Here is a 27,513-nt window from a genome sequence, read left to right as displayed (position 1 = left end):
AATAATAACCCTTGACAAGTGGAGATTTATACATTGCAAAGCTTTAAAAATCTCTCATAGAAAAATTTTCTATTTAGTAGAAACCTGAATATCATCATCAAGAGCATGACATTTGAGCAACAGAAGGGTAAAGGACAGGTTACAAGTCCAGATATTCAGATAAACTTCAGATAAGTATAAATTATTTTTTAATTAAAAGGCAGGCTGAATCATTAATACTAGCAGCCTTTTAAAAATTATAGAATTGACAGAGCATTACTTAAAAAGAATAACATTGGAAAACAAATTTTTCTGATATAGGCGTATACAAGGATCTGAAACCTTACATTGGTACAGCCAGTTTTTCAATACAGGGCACAAATAAGATGAGACTAAGAGTAGAAAAAGAAGTGGACTGGAATAAAGACCTGATTTGGACAGCCACCTCCTGAATTATGTCTTCACGAATTTTTTTTTACCACAAAAGATATACGAGGAAGTTGTTCTTAGAGAATGCAAGACATAGTGTTTATTTGATATTTGTCAAAGTTGTGCGCTTATGATTTGTGTTTAAACACAATTCTCTAGTATCTCTAAAGGTCTGAGTCTTTCCTCATTTCTGCAACAACATGATGTGGTTTGCCTAATGTCAACAAAATCTTACTTAACTTTTCCAAGCTGAGCTGCTTGCTCATTCTCTACAACTTCAGTCATTGGCTGAAACAAACTCTATGGGGAATATTTATTTCTGAGCAGTGCATCAGTCCCAATCATCCCTAAAATCCTACCAGAGGTGATTTTACTTGCTCAGTTGATCTACAACGGTGAGTAGGAAAGTATAGACTTAAAGCATCCTGCAAATATCATTTTCCTTCTATGTAACATGTATATATATATTGTTTGCTCCTTAATTTTCTATTTTTCCCTCTGTCTTGGTGATCACATTGAAAGAGGGAATATCATATATTCCTTATATTTAAATAATCAGTTTCAAACAATATCTTGACAGTGTTGAGAACCTACATGGTTTTTCCTCATACTCTGCCCCTACTCCATTATATCTGTGACACCACAGTTGCTTTGACTTTCTCTCCTGAGACTGTAAGTGACAGATCAGTTGAGTAACTAATCTTAATAAACAACAAAAAATAATGACATTCATTTGGAAAGTTTGTGTGATCTGAATGACAGTCTCTCTTCTACTGACAGCATCCAGAGGGTTGGGGTGATAGATTGTAAAAGGCTTCAACTTCATTTGCTTAAATAGTCCATTTTCTTCATCTTTAAAATAGGTTTCATCACACTTAGAAGAATTATCTGTATGTAAGTTGATTCTGATACTTACTGTTTATTTTGTCAAGATGATAGCATTTTAATATCTAAAATACATCCTCAAACTCTCATAAGGAAACTTGTTAGAATTTTGTTTAGTATTGCTTTACATTTCAAAAAAACAATTTTGCAACTGGCATAATAGTAAATAGACTCTTACCCTTCAGAAATACTAAAGTTCCACATCTATTTGTGTTTTTTTAAGGTAACTTGACAAAGACACATGGTCCCTATAAAAGTTTATTAAATCCTAAGCTTATTTCTAAACATGTATAGAATTAATAACTAATGTAGGATGATTCTTAAATATTTCTTCTTTGATAATTTGAGAAGCAGAGTTGGGTAGGGGAAAAAGGAGAGTTAAGAAGACAGGAGGGGAGTGAAGAGGATAAGAAGGAGGAGGAGGAGTGGAGAAGGAGAAGAAGAGGAAGAGAAGCAGGAGGAAAAGGAAGGAGTAGAAAAGGAGAAGGAGAAGAGGAAGGAGGAGGCAAAAAGAAGATGAAGAAGAAGAAGGAGGAGGAGAAGAGGAGGAGGAAGCAGAGGAGGAGGAGAGCGAGAGAGATCATAATGCATTCACTATTCAAATGCTCATATACTGAGAATTTGTAGTTGGAAATTCATTCCTGATATCCCATTTGGGACTCAGCTACATTAGCTATCACCTGCTACTTCACAGGGTGCTTGGTGGCCGAAACCTGTATCAGAAGCCTTTTTCATAGACAGCAGTTATTAAACTTTAGGAGTAATAAAACAGAAATAAAAACACATTAATAATAAATTTTATTTCTCTAGCAATAAGAAAAATAAGTAATAAATACATAAAATACTAAGAATCTCTAGAATGGGATCTTTGACTCTGACAAATCTTCACAGCTCCGGTCAAACTAGCTGGGCAACATGAGTAATGTGCTTGACTTCTCTGTGCCTCAATGTCCTTATCTGTCACATTGGAATCATGATAATCATCTCTTGTAGGGTTTTAGAGAAAGCTGTTTAAACTCATAGTATCTTACTTTGCTCATCCCTAAAATAGTGATGAAAACAGTAAAACAACATTGAATTACTCTGAAGTTTGACTAACATTATAAATATATATATATATAATAAAAATATTGTTTGGCAAATGAGTTGGTACACATAAGACATGTAAATAGTGCTTGGCATGTATTGAATTCTCCCTAAGCATTAGTCATAGTTATAAAACACTCAAAATTTGAAGAGATTTTTATCTGTTTTTACTTTAAGGTGAGAAATTATGGAGATTTCAAGATTATCTATAATCAACTTTAAGGGCTATAATTTCTCATCTAATGTTGATATGGACCTATTAAAAAATGTAGAAAACTTTGAAATTAGAGATGATGATGTTTTCATAATCACGTATCCCAAATCAGGTAAGTGTAAGGAGTGGTTCATCTGATACTAGTCTTCATTTAGATGTGGTAGAACATGTACTAATGTGCCTTTTTCAGATATCAACAGCAGTACAACCTGCATTTAAATCACTACTTATGATCAGAAACAAAATACTCTGAAGTCTCAATGGTATAAAGCCATTTCCATTTCCGATGGAAAATATAGGGAAATAAAATTAGAGCAGAGAGGTACAGCATAATAGCTAACCTGTTCATGTTGTCTGAAATAAAATTACATATAATTTAATAAAGTTATATGTTATACATGTAATTTTATGCATTGTTAATAAAACTGTATATGTTAAATATATAAAGACTCAGCAGCAATGATGTGAGAAAGGAAAACAAATAATCAAATATTTTAATTAAAATAGGAAATTTCACTTTAAGGAACCTATAAACAGATGAGGGATGAACACAAAATAGTAACTGTTCTCAGTAGGAGAACAACAGTTATTATGAACATATGAAGCACATCTTGTTGCTGTCAATTCCCTTCTGTTGCCTGAGGATTTTTTCCAGGCAATTATTTTAGTTCCCTACGTTCTTCCTGAGATTATTCTTTACCTGAAGATCCATAGGAACTTGCTACAACTGCTGGATAGAGTGCCTCACAATTTGGGGTTGTCATCCATGAATTTATTTCTTACTTCAGTGCTTTACCAAGTATATTTGAAACTGGATGATTCTATAGCAAACATGGGTCGACCTTATATGTAAAATATATAAACCTCAACCAATTATTGAGATTAATAAACAGAAAGATGGATGGAGTACTATGTTGTGACACTAGGCAGATTGGTGCATCTGAAAGTACATTTTTCAATTATTTGTATATTTCAGTAAAAAAAAGTTTGTTTCACTAATTGAGCTGCAGTTCTTTGATGAATATGAGATTATCTGATGTATTGACAAAAACTGGTGACTTTGTTATATGTTTGGCCAAAAATAGGAAAATTATAGAACACACACACACATATCTGTATCTATATCTATCAATCTATCTATCTATATTTATCAGCTTATTTTTCCTTTGACAAATACAAATGATTTCCATATAATGTCTACAGTAAAGTAGACTATCCTATAACATGTTAAGAGAAGTTATATCTGAGAGTGGATTAAGTTTAAGCATCAGATAAGGTATTTCTATTTTTTAAAAATGTTAACTTTTTTTCAAGAAAAATCTTGTTACACTTTGTGTCTTGTTTTTAATATTTTTTAAAACTAATACCTATTCCTGGTTCAAAACACAAATAAATTATTATGTAATAATTATTTAATTTTTTTATTGACCTATAATACTTGTCCATTTTCATGGAGTCCAGTGTCACACTTTAATACATATACACAACATAAACCAATGAAACCAGCAAACCAGGCTTTCATTCTTTTTATCCTTTCCCTGTATTGGGGGCATATTTTACAACTTCATGAAGTTTCTTTATAAGATAACATGTTGCTTATAATTAAAAGTAAACCATACAATGATATTTTAGATGAATAGCAAAAATTCAAGGAGAAGAATGTGTATTGTAGTGGATGCATTGAATAAATTAGAGAATTCAGTAGCAGTTGTGTTTAGTAAGGACAGCTGATGCTTCTGCAGAGTTTTGTATGTGTCAGACTTCTTGATTAGTTAGGACAAAGATGCCATGGACAGGCAGAACCCGCAGGAGAGCCCTCCTGTGAAAGGAGACAACGTGGAGCTTAATCACTGACCTGGATCATGTGGCTCCAGGATTAAATGCAAAGAGACCTTCTTGCTGATGGTATCACTTTAGGTTGCTTCATGGTTTTGAAATATGACAGGTCCATAGTAAATTCTGTGAACATAAACCACTATAGGCATTTATTAGATTTCCAAACAAGAGATATTTTTTTAAAAAGTTTCTCAGATTTTTTTTGTTCCTGATCCAAAAAGCTTATTGTTTACCTCGATAGGTCTGAGACAACATAAAATCTTCCATCTCAAAATTGTCAATGCTTTCTAATTAGAGGATTTACCTTCCCTAAAGGTTAATTTTCCTACAGGTTTTGTTTACTTAAGTTACTTATGACAGCTGGATTCCACTTAAGTTTTTTAAAAGGCCATGATCTTTGGGTTTCCTGGAATGATTATATCTATCTATTTTTCTGTCTGTCTATCTATCATCTACCATCTCTATCTCCATCTCTCTATCTGAAGACATTTAGTACAATAAAGTGGCGAAATAAAGTCCTCTTGGACACAGGAGTCCCAGAAATACCACTTTTCTTAAAAAAGTAATTTTTTACATATTTTAGATACAGAGAGAGAGAGAGAGAAGGAAAGAAAGAAGAAGAGAAACAAAGGGATGAAACATGGGAAGGAAGAAAGGGGAGATGAAGGAAATTAGGAAAGAAATGAAAAATAAAAAGGAAGAAAATGAGTTTGGGAGGGAGAAAGTGAGGGAGGAAGAAAAGAGAAAACTCTTATACTGGTTCACTCTAACAACACCAATACCAACCACCTAGTCTTTGATCAGATCCAAGAGACAAAAAAATAGTCTAGGTCTCCCAATTGGATATCAGGAACCAAATTATTCCAGCCAATGCTGCTGCTTCCAAGGATTAGCAGGAAACTGGGATAAGGAGCCAGAGCCAGGAATCAAATTAATGCACTAGGCTAATCAATCAGAGTATTCACAGCAGTTAAAACACACTTGGATGTAAAGCTGAAGCTGTTAAATTTCATACACATGTTTTTGCTTGCTTATAACATTGCTGGTCCAGAACACATCCAACACACATAGTTTTTCATAAGAAAAATAAATATAATTCTCATATATATTGCTTTGTTCATTTTCAAGTCTTGCTATGTTCATACATTTTTGGAAAGTATAAAAATATTTTAACAATTGAAGAGTATTATGAGGAAGTCACCCTGTCTTTTTGTAGATCTAGAACCAAGGTTTTGGGTGTCAAAATCTGGAGGAGTCTAAGATTTTGTACTTCATGCAGCTAACAGGTTAGCCTACAAGAGTTCCAAAACTATTGGCAGGTAGAAGACACCTGAATCAGAAACCAGGAATTTTATTACTCATGACACACGACACAAAGACAACATGAGCTTCATGTTTGCAAGGGTTTCCTTTGAAGAAATGCTATCCAACACTGATTCCCTTCTTCAGTATTCTTAATGAATTATAAGCACCCCTTGGGCCGGCGCCGCGGCTCAATAGGATAATCCTCCACCTAGCGGCGCCGGCACACCGGGTTCTAGTCCCGGTTGGGGTGCCAGATTCTTTCCCGGTTGTCCCTCTTCCAGACCAGCTCTCTGCTGTGGCCCAGGAAGGCAGTGGAGGATGGCCCACGTGCTTGGGCCCTGCACCCACATGGGAGACCAGGAGAAGCACCTGGCTCCTGCCTTCAGATCAGTGTGGTGCGCCGGTCGCAGCGCACCAGCCGTGGTGGCCATTGGAGGGTGAACCAATGGCAAAAGGAAGACCTTTCTCGCTGTCTCTCTCTCTCACTGTCCACTCTGCCTGTCAAAAAAATAAATAAATAAGCGCCCCTTGGTGATTTCCAGAGACAAGAGTTAATCCAGCATGAATTATAGTCTGCCTGGTATGTGAACACACCAAGACCCTAATAATTACAGCAATGTTTGTTGTCCTTGTTTTTATGGAGATAAGGAATCAATCATGTTTCTTGACAATATATGTGCACAGACACTGATGTCCAGGCCAAAGTTCATCTTTCCAAGCAACGACTTGCCAATGACAGGATAATATAAAGTGGTCATCTTCCTGTGATCACTCAACTGGAATAGGCACCACTGTTCTCAGAAGTCAACAATAAATTGCCAGTTACTCTTGAAGGTTTGGAGCCAAGACTGGGGACATGATGAAAGCTCAGAATGAGTTATAGTACATAGCAGAAACTTTGTGTTACTAGCACTGGAGCCAGAGATCCTTGGCATACCAGTTCTTACAAAATATCAGACTCCCCTTCATTAGAAACACCATTGAATTTTTCTTGGAATGATGATAGTACTAGGATCAAAACAATCATTATACAAATAAGGACAAACCTTAGTGTCACTGTATTTGAACACATAGTGTTCATCTAAATGAAAATGGAGAATTTTCAAACTCTTCCAAAACCAGTGACTGGATTTTCTCTTTAAGAAATCATGACTTGGGGCCAGAATTGTGGCATATTGCATTAAGCCACCACCAGCAGTGCCAGCATCCCATATGGGCACTGGTTCAACTCTCAGTTGCTCCACTTCCAATCAAGCTCCCTGCTAATTTTCCTGCAAAAACAGCAGAAAATGGCCCAAGTGCTAGGGGCCCTGAATCCATGCAGAAGCAGCTCCTGTCTCCAGGCTTCAACCCACCTGAGCCTGGCTACTGAAAAAATATCAGGAGTGATCCAGTACATGGAAGATTCTCTCTCTTTTACTCTCTGTCTCTCTCTCTCTCTGCCTTTCAAATAAATAAAATAAATTTTAAAAAAGAAATCGATTTCATCATCATTTAAAAAAAATCATCTATTATTTTTCACTTTATGTTTCTGTGTGGGAGCAAACTGTTGAAATCCATACTTAATGTATACTAAGCTGATCTTCTGTATATTAAGATAATCGAAAATGAATCTTGATGTGAATGGAAGGGGAGAGGGAGTGGGAAAGGGGAGGGTTGTGGGTGGGAGGGATGGTATGGGGGGGAAGCCATTGTAATCCATAAGTCGTACTTTGGAAAATTATATGCATTAAATAAAAGTTTAAAAAAATAAAAAAAAAGAAATCGAAACTCAACCAAAACACTGAAATTGTTCTTCTTTCTCATTTTGCCCAATTGCTAAGTCTTGCAATTTGTCCAAAAAAGGTTTCATAATTTAGAGATTTGGAGACCTTAAAACTAAAAACTTCCTAATTTCATTTTGAAAAAAATCCAAGCCATAAAGCCTTGATTTGTCAATTCTTACAAAAGATAAATTATAAATAAAGGAGTCTGTGGATGGAGAAATAAAAGTATACACAAGAGATAGTAATAAGTGACCCTACTTATGTGAGAAACAGAGAGGGAGCTGCTGAAATCATCTGAATCACCTCAGTGATGAAATCAGAGCAACCCAAGTCTTGAGATGAGAAAGCAAAGAAGAATCCTTGATTTTATCTTTACTAATTTTAATGTAAAATACAGAAAAAAAACCATAAAATAATAGGTGATCATGAGTGTATTTGGAATGTTTAAAAGAAAGCTGAAAATCAACTTCTGATACATGATAATGCTTTTGCATTATTAAAAACTATGCAGAGATGAAAACATGATTATCTATTTTGACAGGTACAATCTGGGCTCAGCAACTACTAAGCTTGATTTATTTTGAGGAACATCGTAATGGAACAGAAAACTTGGAAACAATATATAGAGTCCCTTTCTTTGAATACTCTAAACGAGTAATGGACATGAGAAACAGACCATCTCCACGCCTCTTCTGTTCCCATATTCCATATTATTTGGCACCCAAGAATCTGAAGAACAAAAAAGCTAAAGTAAGTCATAAAAATATCTTATGGGCTGGCGCCGCGTCTCAATAGGCTAATCCTCCACCTGCATGCTGGCACCCAGGGTTCTAGTCCCAGTTGGGGCGCCGGGTTCTGTCCCAGTTGCTCTTCTTCCAGTCCAGCTCTCTGCTGTGGCCTGGGAGGGCAGTAGAGGATGGCCCAAATGCTTGGGCCCTGCACCCGCATGGGAGACCAGGAGAAGCACCTGGCTCCTGGCTTTGGATCTGCGCGGCGCGCCGGCCATAGCGGCCATTTAAGGGGGTGAACCAACGGAAGGAAGACCTTTCTCTCTGTCTCTGTCTCTCTCTCTCTGTCTAACTCTGCCTGTCAAAAATAAATAAATAAAATACCTTATGGACTTTGTGCACACAGTACACCTTCTCTAAATACTATCCCCAGCCTATTCCTCGATATTCTTCCAAATGTTGTGGTTATTGCATCTTTAGGATATTATTTTGCACACTAATAATATATGTGGAATTATAGATATGTGCATGTAAACAGCCATCTTCTTAGGTGTTTACAATTTAATTATACAGTGCATAGAAAAACTTCTTGTAAATCAGCACACAGCATTTCATTCACTTATGGTTTAAAAGGACTTTATTGTGTAAGTGTGCAATAGGCAATGTGTTTTTCATGGACAAGTTGGTTTCTGTGATGTATGCATGTTATAAATATTCCTTGGGATGCTTTTACTTCTTTCCTCTGGTTAAATATTTCACTACAATAAATTGTTCCAATTAAATTTGTGAAGTATTGTAACTATTGGCAAAGATTGCTTACTTGTTTTCTGTACTATCTTAACCAACACTTCATCATATGGTGTAGAAGAATGTGTCTTTCCTCACATGCACAACAATGATGGGATATGTTTATATTTCCTAATTTTCTGGATAAAAATAATCTTGGTCTTAAGTAATTGGCAACCCTTTGACATTAATAAAATTGACTATCTTTCTATATTTTTGTAAACTTTTAGATATCCTTTCCATTTCTTGCCTATTTTTAGAGTGTTTTGATGTAGTCTTGTAGAAGGATTTATATGGGGAAAATCTTAGCCTTACCCTAAATATTAAGATTTTTAAAAATATTCATTCATTTAATCTAGTTTACTTGAAAGGCAGAGTTTCTGAGAGTAAGAGAGGAAAGGAAAGAAAGAGATGGGGGGAGAGAGAGAGAGAGAGAGAGAGAGAGAGTGTGTGTGTGTGTGTTAGTTCTTGTATCCACTCAATCCACAAATCCCCACAACCAGTGCTGGGAGAGGCCAAAGGCAGGATCCCAGAACTCTGTATGTGTGGCAGAGGCCCAGTTATTTGAGTCATCATTCACTAACTTCCCAGGAAGCTGGGTCAGAAGCTGAGTAGCTTGACATTCTGATACAGCTGTCAGACATCCCAATCAGCAGCTTAACCCTCTGTGCCACAATACTCACCCCAAGAGCATTTAATTTAATGCAATCAGTCTGTTCATCTTTAAATGCTTCCAGCTCTTTTTTCATTTTTTAAAATTTATTTTTCATATTAATGTGCTATTAATGCAACGATTATATATAGTTCATAAATACAATTCCAAGAATATAATGATATTCCCTTCTCCCCGCACTCCCCCTTCATTCTCCCTTTCTTTCTCTTTGTTTCTCTTTCTTTTTCTTCTTTGTGACAACAAATTTTTAATTAGTTTTATAGTCAAGGGCCTAATGCTCCACCACATAAAGATTTCAACAAGTGAAAAACAAAAAGATCCTGTATCAGTGTTAATATAACTAAGGGCTACAAACAATAATTAAATGTAAAGATGACCATTTCTCCCATAACAGTGAAATTTAAAATAATCACAGATCATTAAAACACATTGTAGTGGGGTTGGCACTGTGGTGTAGTGGGTTAAAGCCCCAGCCTGCAGTGCTGGCATCCCATATGGGCGCCAGTTTGAGTCCTGGCTGCTCGTCTTCCAATCCAGCTCTCTGCTCTGAACTGGGAAAGCAGTAGAAGATGGTCCAACTCCTTGCAACCCTGCACATTCATGTGGGAGACCTGGAAGAAACTCCTGGCTCCTGACTTCGGACCAACTCAGCTCTGGTCATTGCAGTCATTTGGGGAGTGAACCAGAGGAATGGAAGACCTCTTTCACTCTGGCTCTGCCTCTCTCTGTAACTCTGCCTTTCAAATAAATAAAATAATTCTTAAAAAAAACCCATTGTAGTATAACATAACCATTGGTTTGGCAAAGATATAAAACAATGTTGACAATATTATGTTTGCAACAATAGTGACATACACAGGTATTTCTTCTTTTTCTGTTTTTAGATTTCTTGATTTTTTTTGTTGATTTTAGCTCCACTTATAAAGGCAAACGTGATACTTGTCTTTCTTATGATGTACACCAGTTGCATCCAATTTACTGCAAATGATAGAACTTTATTTTTATAGCTAATATTCCATCATGCATATGTGTTTTTATGTATATATATATGGTTATACAAATATAACCATATTTTTGTTATCCATACATCTGATATTGAACACTTTAGTTGAGTCCATATTTTGGCTATTGTGAACAGTGCTGGTGGTATAATCATGGTAGTGCAGGTTTCTCTTTGGTACATCATGTTCATGTATCATTTTGGTATATACCCAGAAATGAGATTGCTAGCTCATATGGCAAGTCTACTTCTAGTTTTATAAGAAATCCTCGTACTATTTTCCATAATGTCATCACTAATTCACATTCCCACAAACAGTATGTAAGTAACCCCATCTCCACAACTTTGTCAGCATCTAGTGCAGTCTGCCTTTCCTATAATAACCAAATGGCCGCAATGGCCAGAGCTGCACCGATCCAAAGCCAGGAGTCAAGAGCCTCTTCCTGGTCTCCCATGTGGGTGCAGGGGCCAAAGGACTTGGGCCATCTTCTACTTCTTTCCCAGGCCACAGCAGAGAGCTGAATTGGAAGAGGAGTAGCCGGGACTGGTGTTGCAGGTTGAAGATTGACCTACTGTGCCACGGTGCCAGCCCCCTTATCTTCATCAATTTTATGTACTACTTCCTACTGTGTTCTTCAGCTGTAATTGTTTTTTATTCTGTGAAGTGACAGTGTTTTTGCCCAACATTTTATTACTTGTTAATGTTCTCATAAATATATATTATGTATACATATACATTATATATGTATTCTGGATAGTGATATGCTGCTTATGTTGTTTTTTTCGCTCAAATTTTGAAACTCTATTGTTGCGGTGGATTCGTTCTGGGAGGAGGAGGATGGTGGGGGCAAGAGGCACAGAGTCACCACACAGACCTGGGGAAGTCGGGTGAAAGCAGGCCAGAGGCTATCAGCCCACAGACTTGTTTGTATCAGTTGGTACAGCGGCTTAAATAGCCAAGGCAGCCAATCCGGTAAGGGGCAGTTTATGCCCTAACCAGTCACAGCCTGTTGCCAGGCAGTATCCAAAGCTACCCAATCATAGCCAGGAAGGCTCTGTTGCCAGGTGGTTTCCCGAGGGTTTTCTGTAGCCACTCCTGAGTAACTCCTGAGTAACATGCCATCTTGGCATGGCCTTCTCATTCCACCACACTCTATGGTTTGTTTTGTTAAGAATCACTCCTAATGTAGTGAAAATGTTCAATTTTTACTTTAAATGAGTGTTTTCCCCTTTAATAAATTCTTTTGTGTTCCAAGCCCATAAACTTTTTATTAGTGTGGATGCCATGGTTTAGTACATAGTTAAATCATTTAGTAATTAATGTTTTGCATGATGTGAATTAAAAAACAAACTTGCTTTTCCATCTACATGATTATCTGTTCCATCATAAATAGCTCATTTTGCCACTAATCTTGAATGCTAAATTCTCTATACATCAACTACAACATGATTCCTATGAAAGGTAGTCACTAGAGCTTTTATGCAATCTAAAATGTAATATTTATGAAGTCTACCATCAGCTTCATACATAGAAATTTATCTTAAAATTTTAAGCACATGTGCAACATCATAGAAATAACTTCATTTGTTTCAACACTCTTTGTAATGGCAAACAAAATTGATGACAGCATAGCTTTACTTCACTTATAGACAGAATGAAATTAATTACTATGCATTCATGTAATAAATAATGATGGTATGGTTAGGAAAAGTCTATAAGAATAATTAAGAACTCAAAATTTTTTCATAATTCTCTCTGCAGGTTATTTATATCTACAGAAATCCTAAGGATGTGTTGGTATCATATTTTTATTTTACAAATTGGATAAACATAGATGAACCTACAGACACCATAGAACATTGTATGGAAAAGTTTCTAGAAGGAAAAGGTAATGGATCATTTACCACGCAGTATATTTAGGAGCTGATACTTGTCATTTAGCAAAATTCTATACTTTAAGAAACATATTTTAGAGAGAGGAAATTTGCCTTGAGTATGGAGCCCACAGAAATGGTTAAAATTGGACAGTAATTTAACAACAACCCAAGGGATTTTTTATCCTTGCCAGGACAATTTGGGGGCTGTCAAGTTTGCAAACATATATTCTTTAGAAGATTTGTGTCCATACCTTTAAAGAGGCACAGATACTCTTGCAACTCACACTAATTAGATCGATTGCTGGAGACAAATATTCCAGAATAGCTAATGAGTTTGAATGCTCTGTCACAGTTCTGTGTTAAACCTTATATAGTTCTGTGGATGATTTCATTCCACTCCTTAGGAGGATACAGTGACACAAGAAATTTGTGGATTGTGGGATTAGACTCTCATGAATTTAGATGATTGTATTCAGGTTTATCTTCATGTTCATGGCAAATATTGTAATCCTAGATCTCAGAAAATAAGAAGAAAAATAGAGACGTATGTTTTCAGGGAGATAAGGTAGGAAAATAAGGGTTTATCAGAAAGTTATATTCAAACTCAGATGTTTGGACTAATTTCTAGAGATCCTTTGCCAGATATATGGAGTAGCATTGCTGAGGGAAGTTACTATAAAAATCACGTAAATGTTCCCCAGAGCACTAACCATTTTATGGACTTAGATGACCAGTACCAGGAGCTTAGTTTTGATTTCTGAAATTCCAAAACTATAAAGAAATAATACAGTGTTCTGAAAATGAGTGCAACCTAATGACCTTGTATATCAATCTTTCTCATAGTGGTGGGAAGCCTCTGGTTTGATCACATCAGAGGCTGGTATGAACACAAACATGATTTCAATATTCTGTTCATGATGTATGAAGATATGAAGAAGGTAAGGTGAGAAGGTTATTTTCTGAAATCATTTCATTCAAATATTTGTTTTCTTTCAGTTCCAGAAAGCTACATTCTTGGAGACATCATCACATCTAACTTTCTTGCCTATCCTTATTTCTAGGTATCTAATTTCCTCCCCCTCCCTTGATTTCTGGTTCTTTATGGAGCTCTGTTCTCACTGTGCAGTCATCTTTCTGATCACTTCATATGTAATCATCTACAGAAAGAAAGGCAAGTTCTTGAGCTGTATAAGTTAGTAAAGGTTAAAGGAGCACTGGGCAAGAAACTACCACCAACATACGGTTAATTATTGCCACACATGAATGTGCCTTGTGATGCAAGTTCCCTTGTGTTTTAGGGACATCTTGAACCACAGCTTGTGTTCACAGAAAGACTAAATACTGGCAGACAACTCAAAATGCTCTCAAAACACTGAGTAAGGCAAACTGAACTCAGCTGAAGGTGACTGGTTATCAAAGATGATGTATTGATTAACTCATTGCATAAAAATTTTTTATTTACTCATAAATAGTCAACCTGGTGGCCACTGAATAGAGAAGAATAAAAGGATTGAGTTTTTTATTTTATATGAATTATATGCGTTTATATGAGTTTTTTATTTTATTTGAGTTTTTTATTTTATATGAAGCTCATAATCTATCAGAAAATGCAGGTACTCACCAACTAAGGATAAATACTTTTAAACTGTGGTATGTGTGGATAAGAGAAAAGATCCGACAAAAAAATCAACATTTTCATGTAAGAAGGGTATCTAACATCTGATGTAGATTTGATGTAGTCAAAGGATATTGTCATCATTTTCTTAAAAATAGCATAGGAGTATCAAGCGAATAAATACAAATTAATAAAAATAAGAGAGATGGAAGACATGTACTCATTCCTAGAAACAGTAAAGTGTTTGACACCATTAACAACTGAAGGAAGAAAGTAATGAGCAAGGTAGAAGCTATGAAAGATCAAGACAGAGGGGCTTGTAAGAGTCAGACTATGCAAGATCTGTAGGCTAGGATAATGACAGTGCTATCTTTAATTCTAAAAGAAATAAGAGCCATTTCAGACTTGTCACAAGGTTGCCAATGGTACAGAATGAGTATTTTCAAAATATCGTTCCTATTAGTGCATTATGATATGAAAACGGTGATTTTAAAGTGGGGTGGGTGACTTAGAGACAAGTGTAATAATTCATTGACTATCATGTCTTAGATAAATTGGTATCATTGGGAAAGGAAAGAATGCTTCATTTCTTCTTCTTCTTCTTCTTCTTTTTTTTCTTTTTTTTTCTTTTCTTTTTTTTTTTTACAGGCAGAGTGGATAGTGAGAGAGAGAGACATAGAGAAAGGTCTTCCTTTTTTTTTCCTTTTTTGCCGTTGCTTCACCCTCCAATGGCCGCCACGGCTGGCACGCTGCGGCCGGCGCACCATGCTGATCCGAAGGCAGGAGCCAGGTGCTTCTCCTGGTCTCCCATGTGGGTGCAGGGCCCAAGCACTTGGGCCATCCTCCACTGCCTTCCTGGGCCACAACAGAGAGCTGGCCTGGAAGAGGGACAACCGGGAAAGTATCTGGCACTGACCGGGACTAGAATCCGGTGTGCAGGCGGCCGCTAGGTGGAGGATTAGCCTATTGAGCCATGGCGCCGGCCAAGAATGCTTCATTTCAAGGTAGATTTAGGCCATGAAAATAAAAGAGATGTATCTAAGATGTTTTCTGTGTTCCCAATCCATATGCCTACTTGGATAAAGAAGACAATCAGTAAGTGTTTAGGGAATACTGAGTCACAATCAGGTTAAACAGATGGCTTATGATGTTGGTATGACACATAAAGTTTATAGTAACTGAAAAGTATTAAAATTAGACTGAGAAATAAAGAGAAATACAAATCAAAAACTCAGAGATTTGGGTGAAGATACTAATGATAGTAATTTGGACATCATCACTGTAAGAACATAAGAGAAATAATGAGTATAGATAAAATAGAGAAAGGCGAGACAGAGGGAAGAATTATAAGAGATGAAGGCAGAAAGGAAAGCAGCAGCATGAAACAAAAGGAGGCAAGGAGGGAGAATAGGAGGTACAGAGGAGAATAGGGAAGCTAAAATCAATTAGAAGTGAAGTTAAGATGTAAGTTTGGGGAAGAAGAATGAGCCCTCCATAGAAACAGAACAAGAGCAATCAAAAGTAGATAGACTTATCATCATTATAAATGTCATATATTAAAAAAAAAGTAGATAGAATATATGGAGTAGATGGTGACACAGAAGCCAAGCAGGTGGCTCATCAAAGATCTTTACAATCTTTTTTTTTTTTAAAAAAAAGCCTTTAACATGGTCAATAAAACAAGGAAAATGAGAGTTTAGAACATCAATTGAATTCAGTTATATAAAGTGTGTTGGAAGTAAATATACCAGGTTACAGTGGACTGGGGAATAAGTTAAAGAATCTCAAATAAATATCACCAGCCCAGGTACATACATGTTATAACTATATTCTGCATACTTATTTATCTCAAATGACTGTACTTCGTGTAAATCATGTCCGAAGTAGAATTTATCTCCTCTCCCACATAAGCTGCCTTGCCTATGAATTGCACTATAAGTGTCCAAAATCAGAAACAAGACTATGTATTTATGTGCTGCACTCTCACATCTTCACATAACTAATTAATCAGTGTCATTTGTCTTTGTATTAATCGTGGAGGACACAAACATTTCTCAACCTATGTTGCCTTTGCTGTGGAACAGTTGCCAGTATCTCTAGCGTAGTCTGTATAACATCCATCCTGATTTGTCTGCCTGCCTCCAGTAGCAGCTTTATTCCATTCATTCTCCATGCTTCAACAACAGCCATAATTTTAAAATCCAAATCTGATCTCCTTGCTATTTTACTCTTTGAGTTCATACAGAAGCATATTCTCAAACAACAGCATTCATACAAAGTGTGTTATACTGAAATTTCAAAGCAAACATGGTAAAAACTAGGTAAATCCTCTTGAATATCTCCCTGTTCTACCTTTCTTATTTTTGGTCCAGGTAGAGTTAGACAGTGAGAGAGAGAGACAGAGAGAGTGCTATAGACAGTGAGAGACAGACAGAGAGAAAGGTCTTCCTTCTGTTGGTTCACTCCCATAATGCTACAGCTGGTGCTGTGCCAATCCAAAGCCAGGAGCCGGGTACTTCCTCCTGGTCTCCCATGCGGGTGCAAGGACCCAAGCACTTGGGCCATCCTCCTCTGCCCTCCCGGGCCACAGCAGAGAGCTGGATTGGAAGAGGAGCAACTGGGACTAGTACCCGGAGCCCCAACCAGGACTATAACCCGGGGGTGCTGGCACCGCAGGTGGAGGATTAGCCAAGTGAGCCACGGTGCTGGCTCCCTGTTCTACCTTTAATACACTGTCATCTGATACTACCTTCCTCTCAACTTCCACAATGTAGCCTGTTGTTGAAGTATATTCAATCAATGTGTTTTGCCATCCTTGCAAAAAAAAATACTGTATAGGCTGGTGCCATGGCTCAGTAGGCTAATCCTCTGCCTGCGGCGCCAGTACACCAGGTTCTAGTCCCCGTCAAGGTGCCTGGTTCTGTCCCAATGTCTGTCTTCCAGTCTAGCTCTCTGCTGTGGCCAGGGAGTGCAGTGGATGATGGCCAAGTGCTTGGGCCCTGCACCGGCATGGGAGACCAGGAGGAAGCACCTGGCTCCTGGCTTCAGATCAGTGCGGTGCACTGGCCGCAGCGCGCCAGCTGCAGCGGCCATTGGAGGGTGAACAATGTCTCTCTCTATCCACTCTGCCTGTCCAAAAATAATAATAAAAAATAAAAAAATACTGTTTAATAATATGAGAATCTTGGGAGAGATCTTGTTCAATTCAAGTTTTTCAGTTTTTAAATCTCTTTCTAAAAGATGCCCTCAATTTTCTCAAGCAATTAGGTAGCCATAAAACTTTACATCTTACCTTATCTGCTACTTCCATTGTAAATATCTTGGTAATTTTGCTAATATTGTCTTTATTTCCTTCTCCAAAGATAAAGTCATCATGGCACTGAAAAGCAAGGCAATTTTGTCAGAAAACTTTCCAGGTTTCTCCTGATTGGAGGTGATAGCCTAAGGACCACAGAGACTGTACAGAGTTATTTTCTACTTCTCTGTTTCAAGTGACCAGGAATCAGTAATTGCAATTAAGTCATTAACAAGTGTAATATTCAAATTTTCATATATATGGCTAAATAATAAAAAGGGAATTTTTAATGTAAAGAATATGGGGTTAACTTTTGAGGGTAGTGACAAATTTAGGATAAGAACAGAAGTTTGTGTTAGAATTATGGAATACCTATATCAGTCAGTTTATTGAAGTATGTGGAAATATGTGGAAATCATGAATATGTGGAAATCATGAATGCTCATTACACAGTTCAACAATCTGCATGTTTATCTTATGTCTCTTCTATAGGCAAGACATTTTAAAATGTAACAAAAGATAAGAAAGAATTTCATCTAATGGAGAGTTTCATTCTTCTTATCCCATGATATTTCCTCTCATATGGCTGAATATTTCACAGAGGAATAATTCATAATTCATAATATTGGAATAATTCATAATATTGTATGTTTTGGTGGAGTAGACTGTAGAGAGAGAAGTTTTTAATAAGTGTTCAGTGTATTCCACCAAAAACCCTGTTTACTATTTCCCAGAATATGACTCAGATTTAACAACGGTAATAGTAGCACATAGAATTAGGGAAGAATTACCATAAGAGAAGAAATTTAAGGAGATACAGAAAAGAGTTTTAAGAATTGTCTTCCAAGCAGAAATTCTGTTTGCAGGTAACCACCTCTTTTTTATCTCTCTATAATGTGTCATTATCAATATGTTTTCTTTCCCTTGTTCCAAGATCAGTCTAGATTGTATTCATTTGTGTTCAATTGGCTGTAAAATTTACTCATGTTGATTTTCATTTCTTTTGCTCCTTGAGTATAATGACAGTAGTTATTTTAAAAATCATTCTGTGAGCCGGTATTGTAATGTATCTCGCTAGACAGCCGCTTGCAATGACCACATGCCATATAGATGCTAGTTTGTCTCAGCTGTTCCACTTCTGATTCAAGTCCCTGCTGATGCACCTGGGAAGGCAATGGAAGATGACCCAAATGCTTGGGCTCCTGCACCCATGTCAGAGATCAGGATGAAGCTCCTAGCTTCAGTTTGTCCCAACTCTGCTGTTGTGGCCATTTGGGGAGTGAACCAGCAGATGACAGATATCTCTCTCTCTCTTTCTCTTTCTATCTCTGTCTCTTGTTCTCTCCCTCTTCCTCCTCTTCCTCTTACTCCTCCTTCTTCTTCTTCCTCTCTCTTTCTCTCTCTCTGTAACTCTGTATTTCAAATAAATAATTTAAACATTTTAAAAATGATTCTGATAATTCTAGTAACTGTAATATCTATAGTTCCACTTCTATTTTTTTTTTATGATTTCTGGTATCATTGTCTTACCCCTTCATGTTCTCTCTTTCAATTTCTCATTTTAGTCATAAAAATTGTCACAGGAAAGTAGTATTTCATTGTTGCAGTTGATTTCTCAACAATGTTGCAGTGGATTCGTTTCTGAGAGGAGGAGCATGGTGGTGGCAAGAGACACGGAGTCACCACACAGACCCCAGGAGTCGGGTGAAAGCGGGCTTGAGGCAAACATCCTGCAGACTCATTTATTTCAGTTGGTACAACATCTTATATAGCAAAAACCAGCCAATCCAGTCAAGGGGTGGTCTATGCCCCAACCAATCACAGCATGTTGCCAGGCAGGCTCCGTTGCCAGGTGGGTTTCAAAGCCATTCCTGAGTAACTGATGGTCGCTTACCAGCAGCCACCTTGGCATGGCCTTCTCATTCCACCATTTCATAACTATTATTTGTATAAATAATTTAAGAACTAAACTCCTGTTATTTTGACTCCATCACACTCAATCTCTCCCCATCCCAGCTACATGGATTAAAACAAAAACACCCAATAAACAGAAGAGCCTTTTATCCTCGGCCCCAGGCTTCCCAACCAATTGCATTTCCTGTATGTCTATCCAGTACCAACCACATTGCACTTCAATTCTCATTAAGTATTAAAAGACTTTAAAAATTTTTGTAATATTGGACTTGTCTACACTCAGAAAGGATTCCATAATGTTGCAGACATTTCTCATCTTTCATTTTGAAATACAATATATACTCCCATGAAAATTGTTCTATCTTCTCTGAGATAACATTCATCTCTCTTTCCTATGAGATACATTGCATTTCTGTTTCAGGTTTTTCCCCTCATTACATTTTTTGATCATAAAAAAATGGATAATATAAAATGTACCAGATTAATCATTTTAATCTATAGTTTTGTGGCATTATTTATATTCATAATGTTGTACAACAATGACTACTGTCCATCACCAAAACATTTCTCACTTTATACCCATGAAACACTATGCCCATTAAAATATCACTCCTCATTGTCCCTTTCCCTCAACACTTAGAGCCACAATTTTACTTTCTTTCTCTATGTCTGAATAACAGTAGTACTTCATATGTATGTAATAATATATCATTTTTCATCATTGACTGATTTTGTCATTAGTATAAAGTCTGCAATGTCTGTCACCGTTATAACATGTATCAGAATTTCCTCCATTTAAAGCCTGAATAATATTATATTGTATGTATACGCCATTGGTTTTAAATTTTAATCTTTATTCACTTGAGTTGCTTCCATGTATTAGTGAGTGTGAATAGTTATATTATGAACATGGATGTACAAACATAAGGGCACAACAAAAAGTCTGTGGAAAATGGAATTAGTAGTAGTTTATTTTTATGAACAAGTTTTTGAAAACCATGCATATTTTTTTCACTGAACATAATTTCCATGTCCTTTTGGAAGTCCCCTTTTTGAGACAATTGCTCTGAAATATGTTGGGTATGTACCCAGAAGAATTTGATGAATTATAAGGTAACTCTGTCTTGAGTTTTTCAAGGTACCACCATATCATTTTAAATTATGATAGCATCCTTCTACGTTTCTACCAATAGTTTACAAGGATTCCAACATTCATATGGTTGCCACAACTTCTGTTTTTTTCTGGTTTTATTTTCTAATAATAGCCTTACTAAATATATGTTGTATCTCTTTGTGATCCACTCGAATTTCCCTAATATTAGTGCTGTTAAGCATATTTTCTTGTGCTTAGTGGAAATATCTTCTTTGAAGGGCCAGCTCCATGGAACAGTAGGTTGATCCTCCAACTATGGTGTCAGCATCCCATATGGGTGCTGGTTTGAGTCCTGGCTGTCCCTCTTCCCATCCAGCTCTCTGCTATGGCCTGGGAAAGCAGTGTAGGATGGCTCAAGTCCTTGGGCCCCTGCAGCCACATGGGAGACAAGGAAGAAGCACCTGGCTCCTGGCTTTGGATTGGCGCAGCTCTGGCTGTTGCGGCCGTCTGGGGAGTGAACCAACGGAAGGAAGACCTTTCTCTCTATCTCTATCTCTCAATGTCTGTAACTCTACCTCTCAAATAAATAAATAAAACCTTAAAAAAAAGAAAGAAATATCTTCTTTGAAGAAATATAAAGTTCTTTTCAGTTTTCTAATTAGATTGCTTATGTTCTTAACTTACGATGTTTATGCCTTTGAGATCAACCTCTTGCACAGATATATGATTTGCAAGCATTTTTTTTATTCCATATGTGACTTTTTCACTCTGTTGTGTCTGGCGATGTACAGAACTATTAAATTTTAATGTAGCTTATTTGATCTATTTTATTCTGTCATCGTATGTGTCTTTTGTGTCACATCCAAAAAATCATTGTCAAATTCAATATTTTAAAATATTTCCCCTATGTCTTCCTCTAGAAGTACATAGATTTAGCTCTCACATTTATTCCACATATTTTTGAATAAATTTTTACATATGATAATTCTATTATTTTTTTGCATGTAGACATCCAATTTTCCCAGTACAATCTTTAGAAAATATTGTTCAATTCCCACTGAGTTTTTGGTATTTGTGTGAAAAATCATTTGACAATATATGTGAAAGTTGACTTCTGTGATTTCTGTTCCATTCCATTGGTCCATTCTTCTCTTAGATGGCTCCATATGTCATTGGTACACTGCTTTGATTATGGTAATATTGTAGCAAGTTTTCAAATCTAAAAGTTATATTTCCTTTTCAAGCCTGTTTCCTATTCTGATCTCTTGAAACCCAACATGAATTTTATAAGGGATTTTTTTATCTTTATAGAATACAGCATTGGGATATTGATAGGAATTACATTGAATCTGTGGATCACTGGAAAAGTTTTGGAATATTCAAATTATTGTTTTCAAAATAAAAAGTTCAAACAGGAGACAGAGGAGGAAGAAAGGTGGGATTGTGGGTGGGAGGAAGGTAAGGTAGAAAGAATCATTATGTTCCTAAATCTGTATGAAATGCATTAAATTTGTATACCTTAAATAAAGTTTTTAAAAAATTATTGTTTTCTAAATCATGAACTTAGAGTATTGTTTCATGTATTTTCATGTATTTCACTTTCTGTGGCAGTGTGTGTAGTTTTCAACAGATAAGTCCTTCACATTTTTTGTTAAATTTGTACCTAAGAATTTTTATTCTTTTGACTTAATTTTAAAAAAATATTTATTTTGCAGGCCGGCGCCGCGGCTCACTAGGCTAATCCTCCACCTAGCGGCGCCGGCACACCGGGTTCTAGTCCCGGTTGGGGCGCCGGATTCTGTCCCGGTTGCCCCTCTTCCAGGCCAGCTCTCTGCTGTGGCCAGGGAGTGCAGTGGAGGATGGCCCAGGTGCTTGGGCCCTGCACCCCATGGGAGACCAGGAAAAAGCACCTGGCTCCTGGCTCCTGCCATCGGATCAGCGCGGTGCGCCGGCCGCAGCGCGCCGGCCGCGGCGGCCACTGGAGGGTGAACCAACGGCAAAAGGAAGACCTTTCTCTCTGTCTCTCTCTCTCACTGTCCACTCTGCCTGTCCAAAAAAAAAAAAATAATAAAATAAAAAAAATAAAAAAAAAATAAAATAAAAAAATATTTATTTTTTAAGGTGAACAAATTTCATGTATTTCATATATACACATTTAGGAACATGTTGATACTTCTTACCCTATCCTCCTTCTTGCCCATATTCCTACCCTCCCTCCTCCTTCCTTTCTTATTCTTTCTTTTAATTTTTACAGTGTTCTATTTTCAGTTCAATATGTTGTATTAATTTCCTTTTTGCTTGATCACTATTAGCTTATAGAAATTAATCTGATTTTTATGTTGATTTAAAATCCTGCAATGTTTCTGTTTCTTTCAGGGGATATCATTAACTTCTTTTAACACATAACATTGTTGTCTATTAACAGAGATACATTTACTTCCTTTTTCAATTCCAGTGCCTTTCTATTTCCAATTGCTAGGACTAGTATTTCTAGTATTATGTTAAGTAGAAGTGATAAAATTGTTCTTGTTCCAGAATTTAGCCAAAAATATTCCATGGTCTCTCCATTGAATATAATGTTAGCTGTAGGGATTTTTATGTTGATGAAGATTACTTCTGTTTATAACTTACTGAGTCCTTTTTTCATAATATATAATTAGATACTCTGAAATGTTTTTCCTGCATCAATGGAGATATTCATATTTTTTCCTTCATTCTATACATGTGATGTATTGATTAGAGTTTTCATATTTTAAATCAATTTAGAATTCAATGGAAAAATACATTAGAGCACAGTGTATGTTAGGCTGTAACTCATGCTTTCTTCATAACCTAAATAATTCTTCACACCCATTATCTTTCAGGATCTCAGAAGCTCAGTGCTTAAAATCTGCTCATTTCTTCAGAAAGAACTGAGTGAAGAAGATGTGGATGCTGTTGTGAATCAGGCTACATTTGAGAAGATGAAGTCTCTTCCACAAGCAAACTATACTAATATTATGAAAAGTCGGATTGAGATGAGACACCAGGATGGACATTTCATGCGCAAAGGTGATGTTAAGTTGTGTATCGATGCAAAAATGCTGTAATTTGGCCCCTGGGAGAACTCATCAGGGTTTTCCATATGTCTCTCCAAGTTATACTGCCACTGAGGACTGAACAGGTAGCAAGGCTCCTAACCAAAAACAGCTCAGGACAGTTTCTTTGGAAAATTAAAAGTGTTTTACTACACACCATGACCATTGACCTTTGCTTAATAAATATTATATTCCTTCATTCTAGGCCACATGTTCCTTCTCTTGAAAATTACTTGCCAAATACTGTCTGAAGGAGGCAGATTTTTTTTTACTAGGATATTTTCTTTCTCTGTTTTTCTTTATTTATCATGAAACATTCTAGGATGCAAACATTTTTTATGTGGGAGAAAAATTTTGATTAGTGCGTCTTTAGGTGGAAGATTTCTTCTCCATAAAATTTAGAATGAGATTAAAAGAGCAATTTTCTTTGAATTCAATTATTCCAAGAGTATATTAATTTAATTCTGCTTCTATTATGAACCAGTAGTTATTGTTAAGATGAATAGACTTTCTTACTCAGCAATATCCCATAAGTTCCAAATTTTAATATTTAAGAATTTAATGTATAGAAATCTAAAATGTAATTGGAAATTATCAGTAATATTTTATTCTCTAATTTAATATGAACTTGCTATTATTATGATGGATCTTACTTTATAAGAAAATATGTAATTTATTATTGAAACTTTCCTTGATATTCATACTTAAAACATTTCTTTTTTTTTTTAATTTTTTGACAGGCAGAATGGACAGTGAGAGAGAGAGAGAGAGAAAGGTCTTCCTTTGCTGTTTGTTCATGCTCCAATGGCCGCCGCGGCTGGCGCTCTGCAGCCGGCGCACCGCGCTGATCCAATGGCAGGAGCCAGGTACTTATCCTGGTCTCCCATGGGGTGCAGGGCCCAAGTACTCGGGCCATCCTCCACTGCACTCCCTGGCCACAGCAGAGAGCTGGCCTGGAAGAGGGGCCACCAGGACAGAATCCGGCGCACCGACCGGGACTAGAACCTGGTGTGCTGGCACCGCAAGGCGGAGGATTAGTCTAGTGAGCCGCGGTGCCGGCCAAAACATTTCTATGCCTTCTTTTTTTTTATTTATTTGAAATGTAGAGTTAGAGGAGAGACATTAGTAGGGAACTGGAGCAGCTGGGACTTGAACCCATGCTCATATGGGATGCTGGCATCCCAGGCAGCAGCTTAACCCGCTGTGCCATAATGCCAGCTCCCATCTATGTCTTTTTTAGTCCCATTTATTATCAACTTCTTCCTGTCATTCCTCAACTAGATCAGATGTAATCCAATTCTCATATCCATAATAGCTTGATATCTGTTCCTAATGTGAATGCTAATGTTAACACAAGAATATAAGAATGTAAGGTGTCAAATTGTTATGATTTCCTTTTTTAAGCTTCATTATAATGTCACCTTATCTTCATTAGTTGAAAACTTTAGTAGTCTTAACTTTTCCATTTAAAATGGAAGAAATGCCCATATGTAAAGCTGCACTGTGAACTTTATTATATGATATAAGTAGTTCACTTAGTATGATGCCTTTCACATAGAAAATAAATTGCTAAAATGCTCACATAGGAGCAGGCATTTACTCGAGTGGCCAAGATGAAAATGTTCCACAGTGGAGAACCTGGGTTCAATTTTAGGCACCAGCTCCTGATTCCCACTTGTTAATGCAGACCTGGCAGCAATGGTGGCTCAAGTAATTGAGCTCTGTCAACCACATGGCAGACCTGGATTCTGTTCCTTTCTCTAGTGTTAGACTTCCTTGACATAGAGAGCATTTGGGAGTGAAAGAGTAGCTGGATGCCTATTCTCTCTCCAACTCTGTGCCTGTCTTTCCCTCTCTTTCTCTCCCTCTCTCTCTTTTTCTCTCCTCACTCTCATATAAATGAACTGCTAAAATTCACATAAAGTTTAATTCAATAATATTTTTACTTTGTGGCAAGTATTTTTGGAGTTCCCTGAATAATTCTTCCATGAAATGTATTTTCCAAGAGCTTTTTAAAGATTCTTCCTAGTTACTGCTGCTGCATTCCTATGAGCCTTTCTTAGGTCATCTCATTATGTGGTTTTAGCTCATTCGATTTAGTGTAGTTTAAAGAAAAGATTATAATAGGTTGGGGTAACTTTCACACTGACAATGTTACCACTTTTCTGTGCTTATCCCATTAGGTAAAATTGGAGATTGGAAACATCATTTGACTGTGGAGCAGAATGAAAGATTTGACAAAATATTCCAGACAAAGATGAAAGATATTCCCTTGGAATTTATCTGGGATTGAATGAATAGAACTGTAATCACATTGAAAATTAATCTAACTTGTCACTTTCATTCAATTATTAATTATACCAATGTATTAATAAATATAATGAATAAAAAGTTCTTAGTAGTAGTAATTGTCATGAGTTCCACGGGAAAATAATTGAAAAAAAATTGACTCATATTTAATTACTGAAACTGAGAATTTAAACTCAGAATAAATCAGTCATGAAAATTTTCAAAATTAAAAAATTAAATTGATTTCAGAGATAGCATTATTGCTCTGCATAATAATGGGTAAAATAAAAAGCATAACATTGTCATTCTGCATAATAATGCAGTAAGTGCAAATCATAATTCAATAATTGTAAATGTCTGCAGAAAGTGTTCTGTGATGCATATTTTTCTTTTTTATCTATATTAAAGTAAGAATCAATAAAACATAAAAATTCCTTTATTCTTGTAACTCAACTTTAATCTCTGGTTTCAGAATAAATCTAAAGTAGAAATATGACTTGTGTAAGAAATAAATAATATATAAACTTATACCTTTTTAATAACTCAATTTCACAGTTTGCACTAAATACCAGACATCAAAGAAGGAATAATTAGCTATGGTATAAGAGGGTGGAAAGATTCATTATGCTCTTAAAACTATATATATGAATACAGAAAATTAGTTCCCTTTATATAAATAAAAAACAAAATGAATCTTTAAAATAATTAAATAACTTTATTAAAAATAGTTTTACCCATCAAAATCACCAACTAAACTAATTTTGCATACATTTAATCTTTAAATATCTAGTCATTTTAATTAACTAAGAAAATACAGGTGAAATTGTATATAATTCTCAAATGAAAGAAAAAGTGCAGCATGAAAGTGGTGGAAGAAACTTACAAAGTTTAATAAATTGAGGCTTGCATTAAGGTATAGTGAATGGTCAGCACTTATGATGCCAGCATCCATATTGAATAACAGCATAAGTCCCAGTTACTCTGCTTCCAGTCTAAGTCCTTGCTATTGTGCCTGGGAAAGCAGTGCATGATAATCAAAACTAATGGGCCCTTGTCACCCATATAGCAAAATAGGCTGAAATTCCCAGTTCCTGGCTTTAATCTGAGCCATTTCCAGCTGTTACAGCCACTTGGGGACTGAAACACAGGGAGGAATATCTCTCTACCAGTATAATTTATAATGGTCTTCAAATGGAATAAGCCAAATTTATTTTCATGCATATTAATGTAAATATGTAAATTATGATAGTTAATATGTTGAAACACTAAATAGCACAGTAAAGAAAAGTAAAAATAAAACAGAAAAAATATTGAAAGTCCTTGAGTTTCCACCTTAGGAAAATAAAAACAAATAAGTGATTAACTACAAAGCAAAAAGAAGTGAAGAAATAATAGAACTTAGAGCACAAAATTGAACTGGAACTTGGATATTAATAGTCAAAATCAGTGAAACAAAAAGCTGGTTCTTTGAAAGAATGTATAAAAATGGTAAACAAGTATAAGGGCTTAGAAGAAAAAAGAAAGACACAAATTAATAACACAGAAACATAAAAGAGATTGCCATTGTAAATTTCATGGATACTAAATGAATAATAAAGGACCATGAATAGCTCTATGTCGAAAACTGTGATAAGAAGATGAAATGGGACAATACCTAGAAAGACA

At 36.2% G+C, this 27,513-nt stretch overlaps 1 protein-coding gene across 6 annotated transcripts; it reads left to right on the top strand.

Moving 5' to 3' along the window:
* Window positions 1-751: 751 nt before the first annotated feature.
* On the top strand, window positions 752-26,287 carry LOC100341014 (amine sulfotransferase). 6 transcript variants are annotated; one of them, XM_089333750.1, is made up of 9 exons: window positions 752-803; window positions 1,272-1,302; window positions 2,557-2,705; window positions 8,042-8,250; window positions 12,450-12,576; window positions 13,409-13,503; window positions 23,347-23,533; window positions 24,300-24,425; window positions 25,743-26,287. In XM_089333750.1, exons 3-9 carry the CDS (start codon window positions 2,567-2,569, stop codon window positions 25,850-25,852), a joined length of 993 nt encoding a protein of 330 aa, XP_089189876.1. In that variant the 5' UTR covers window positions 752-803; window positions 1,272-1,302; window positions 2,557-2,566; the 3' UTR covers window positions 25,853-26,287. The 6 variants fall into 6 exon arrangements, 5 of the variants coding, with proteins under 5 accessions (XP_089189876.1, XP_051711351.3, XP_089189877.1 ...); XM_051855391.3 differs by lacking the exon at window positions 1,272-1,302; XM_089333751.1 differs by lacking the exon at window positions 24,300-24,425.
* The last annotated feature ends 1,226 nt before the right edge of the window (window positions 26,288-27,513 follow it).

The sequence above is a fragment of the Oryctolagus cuniculus genome, chromosome 5 (genome assembly GCF_051225735.1).
Source record: "Oryctolagus cuniculus isolate XC-2025 breed Fujian yellow rabbit chromosome 5, ASM5122573v1, whole genome shotgun sequence".
In the NCBI taxonomy this organism is placed as follows: Eukaryota; Metazoa; Chordata; class Mammalia; order Lagomorpha; family Leporidae; genus Oryctolagus; species Oryctolagus cuniculus.
Note: the sequence above shows the minus strand (reverse complement) of the source record. Positions and strands in the feature narration are given on the sequence as shown.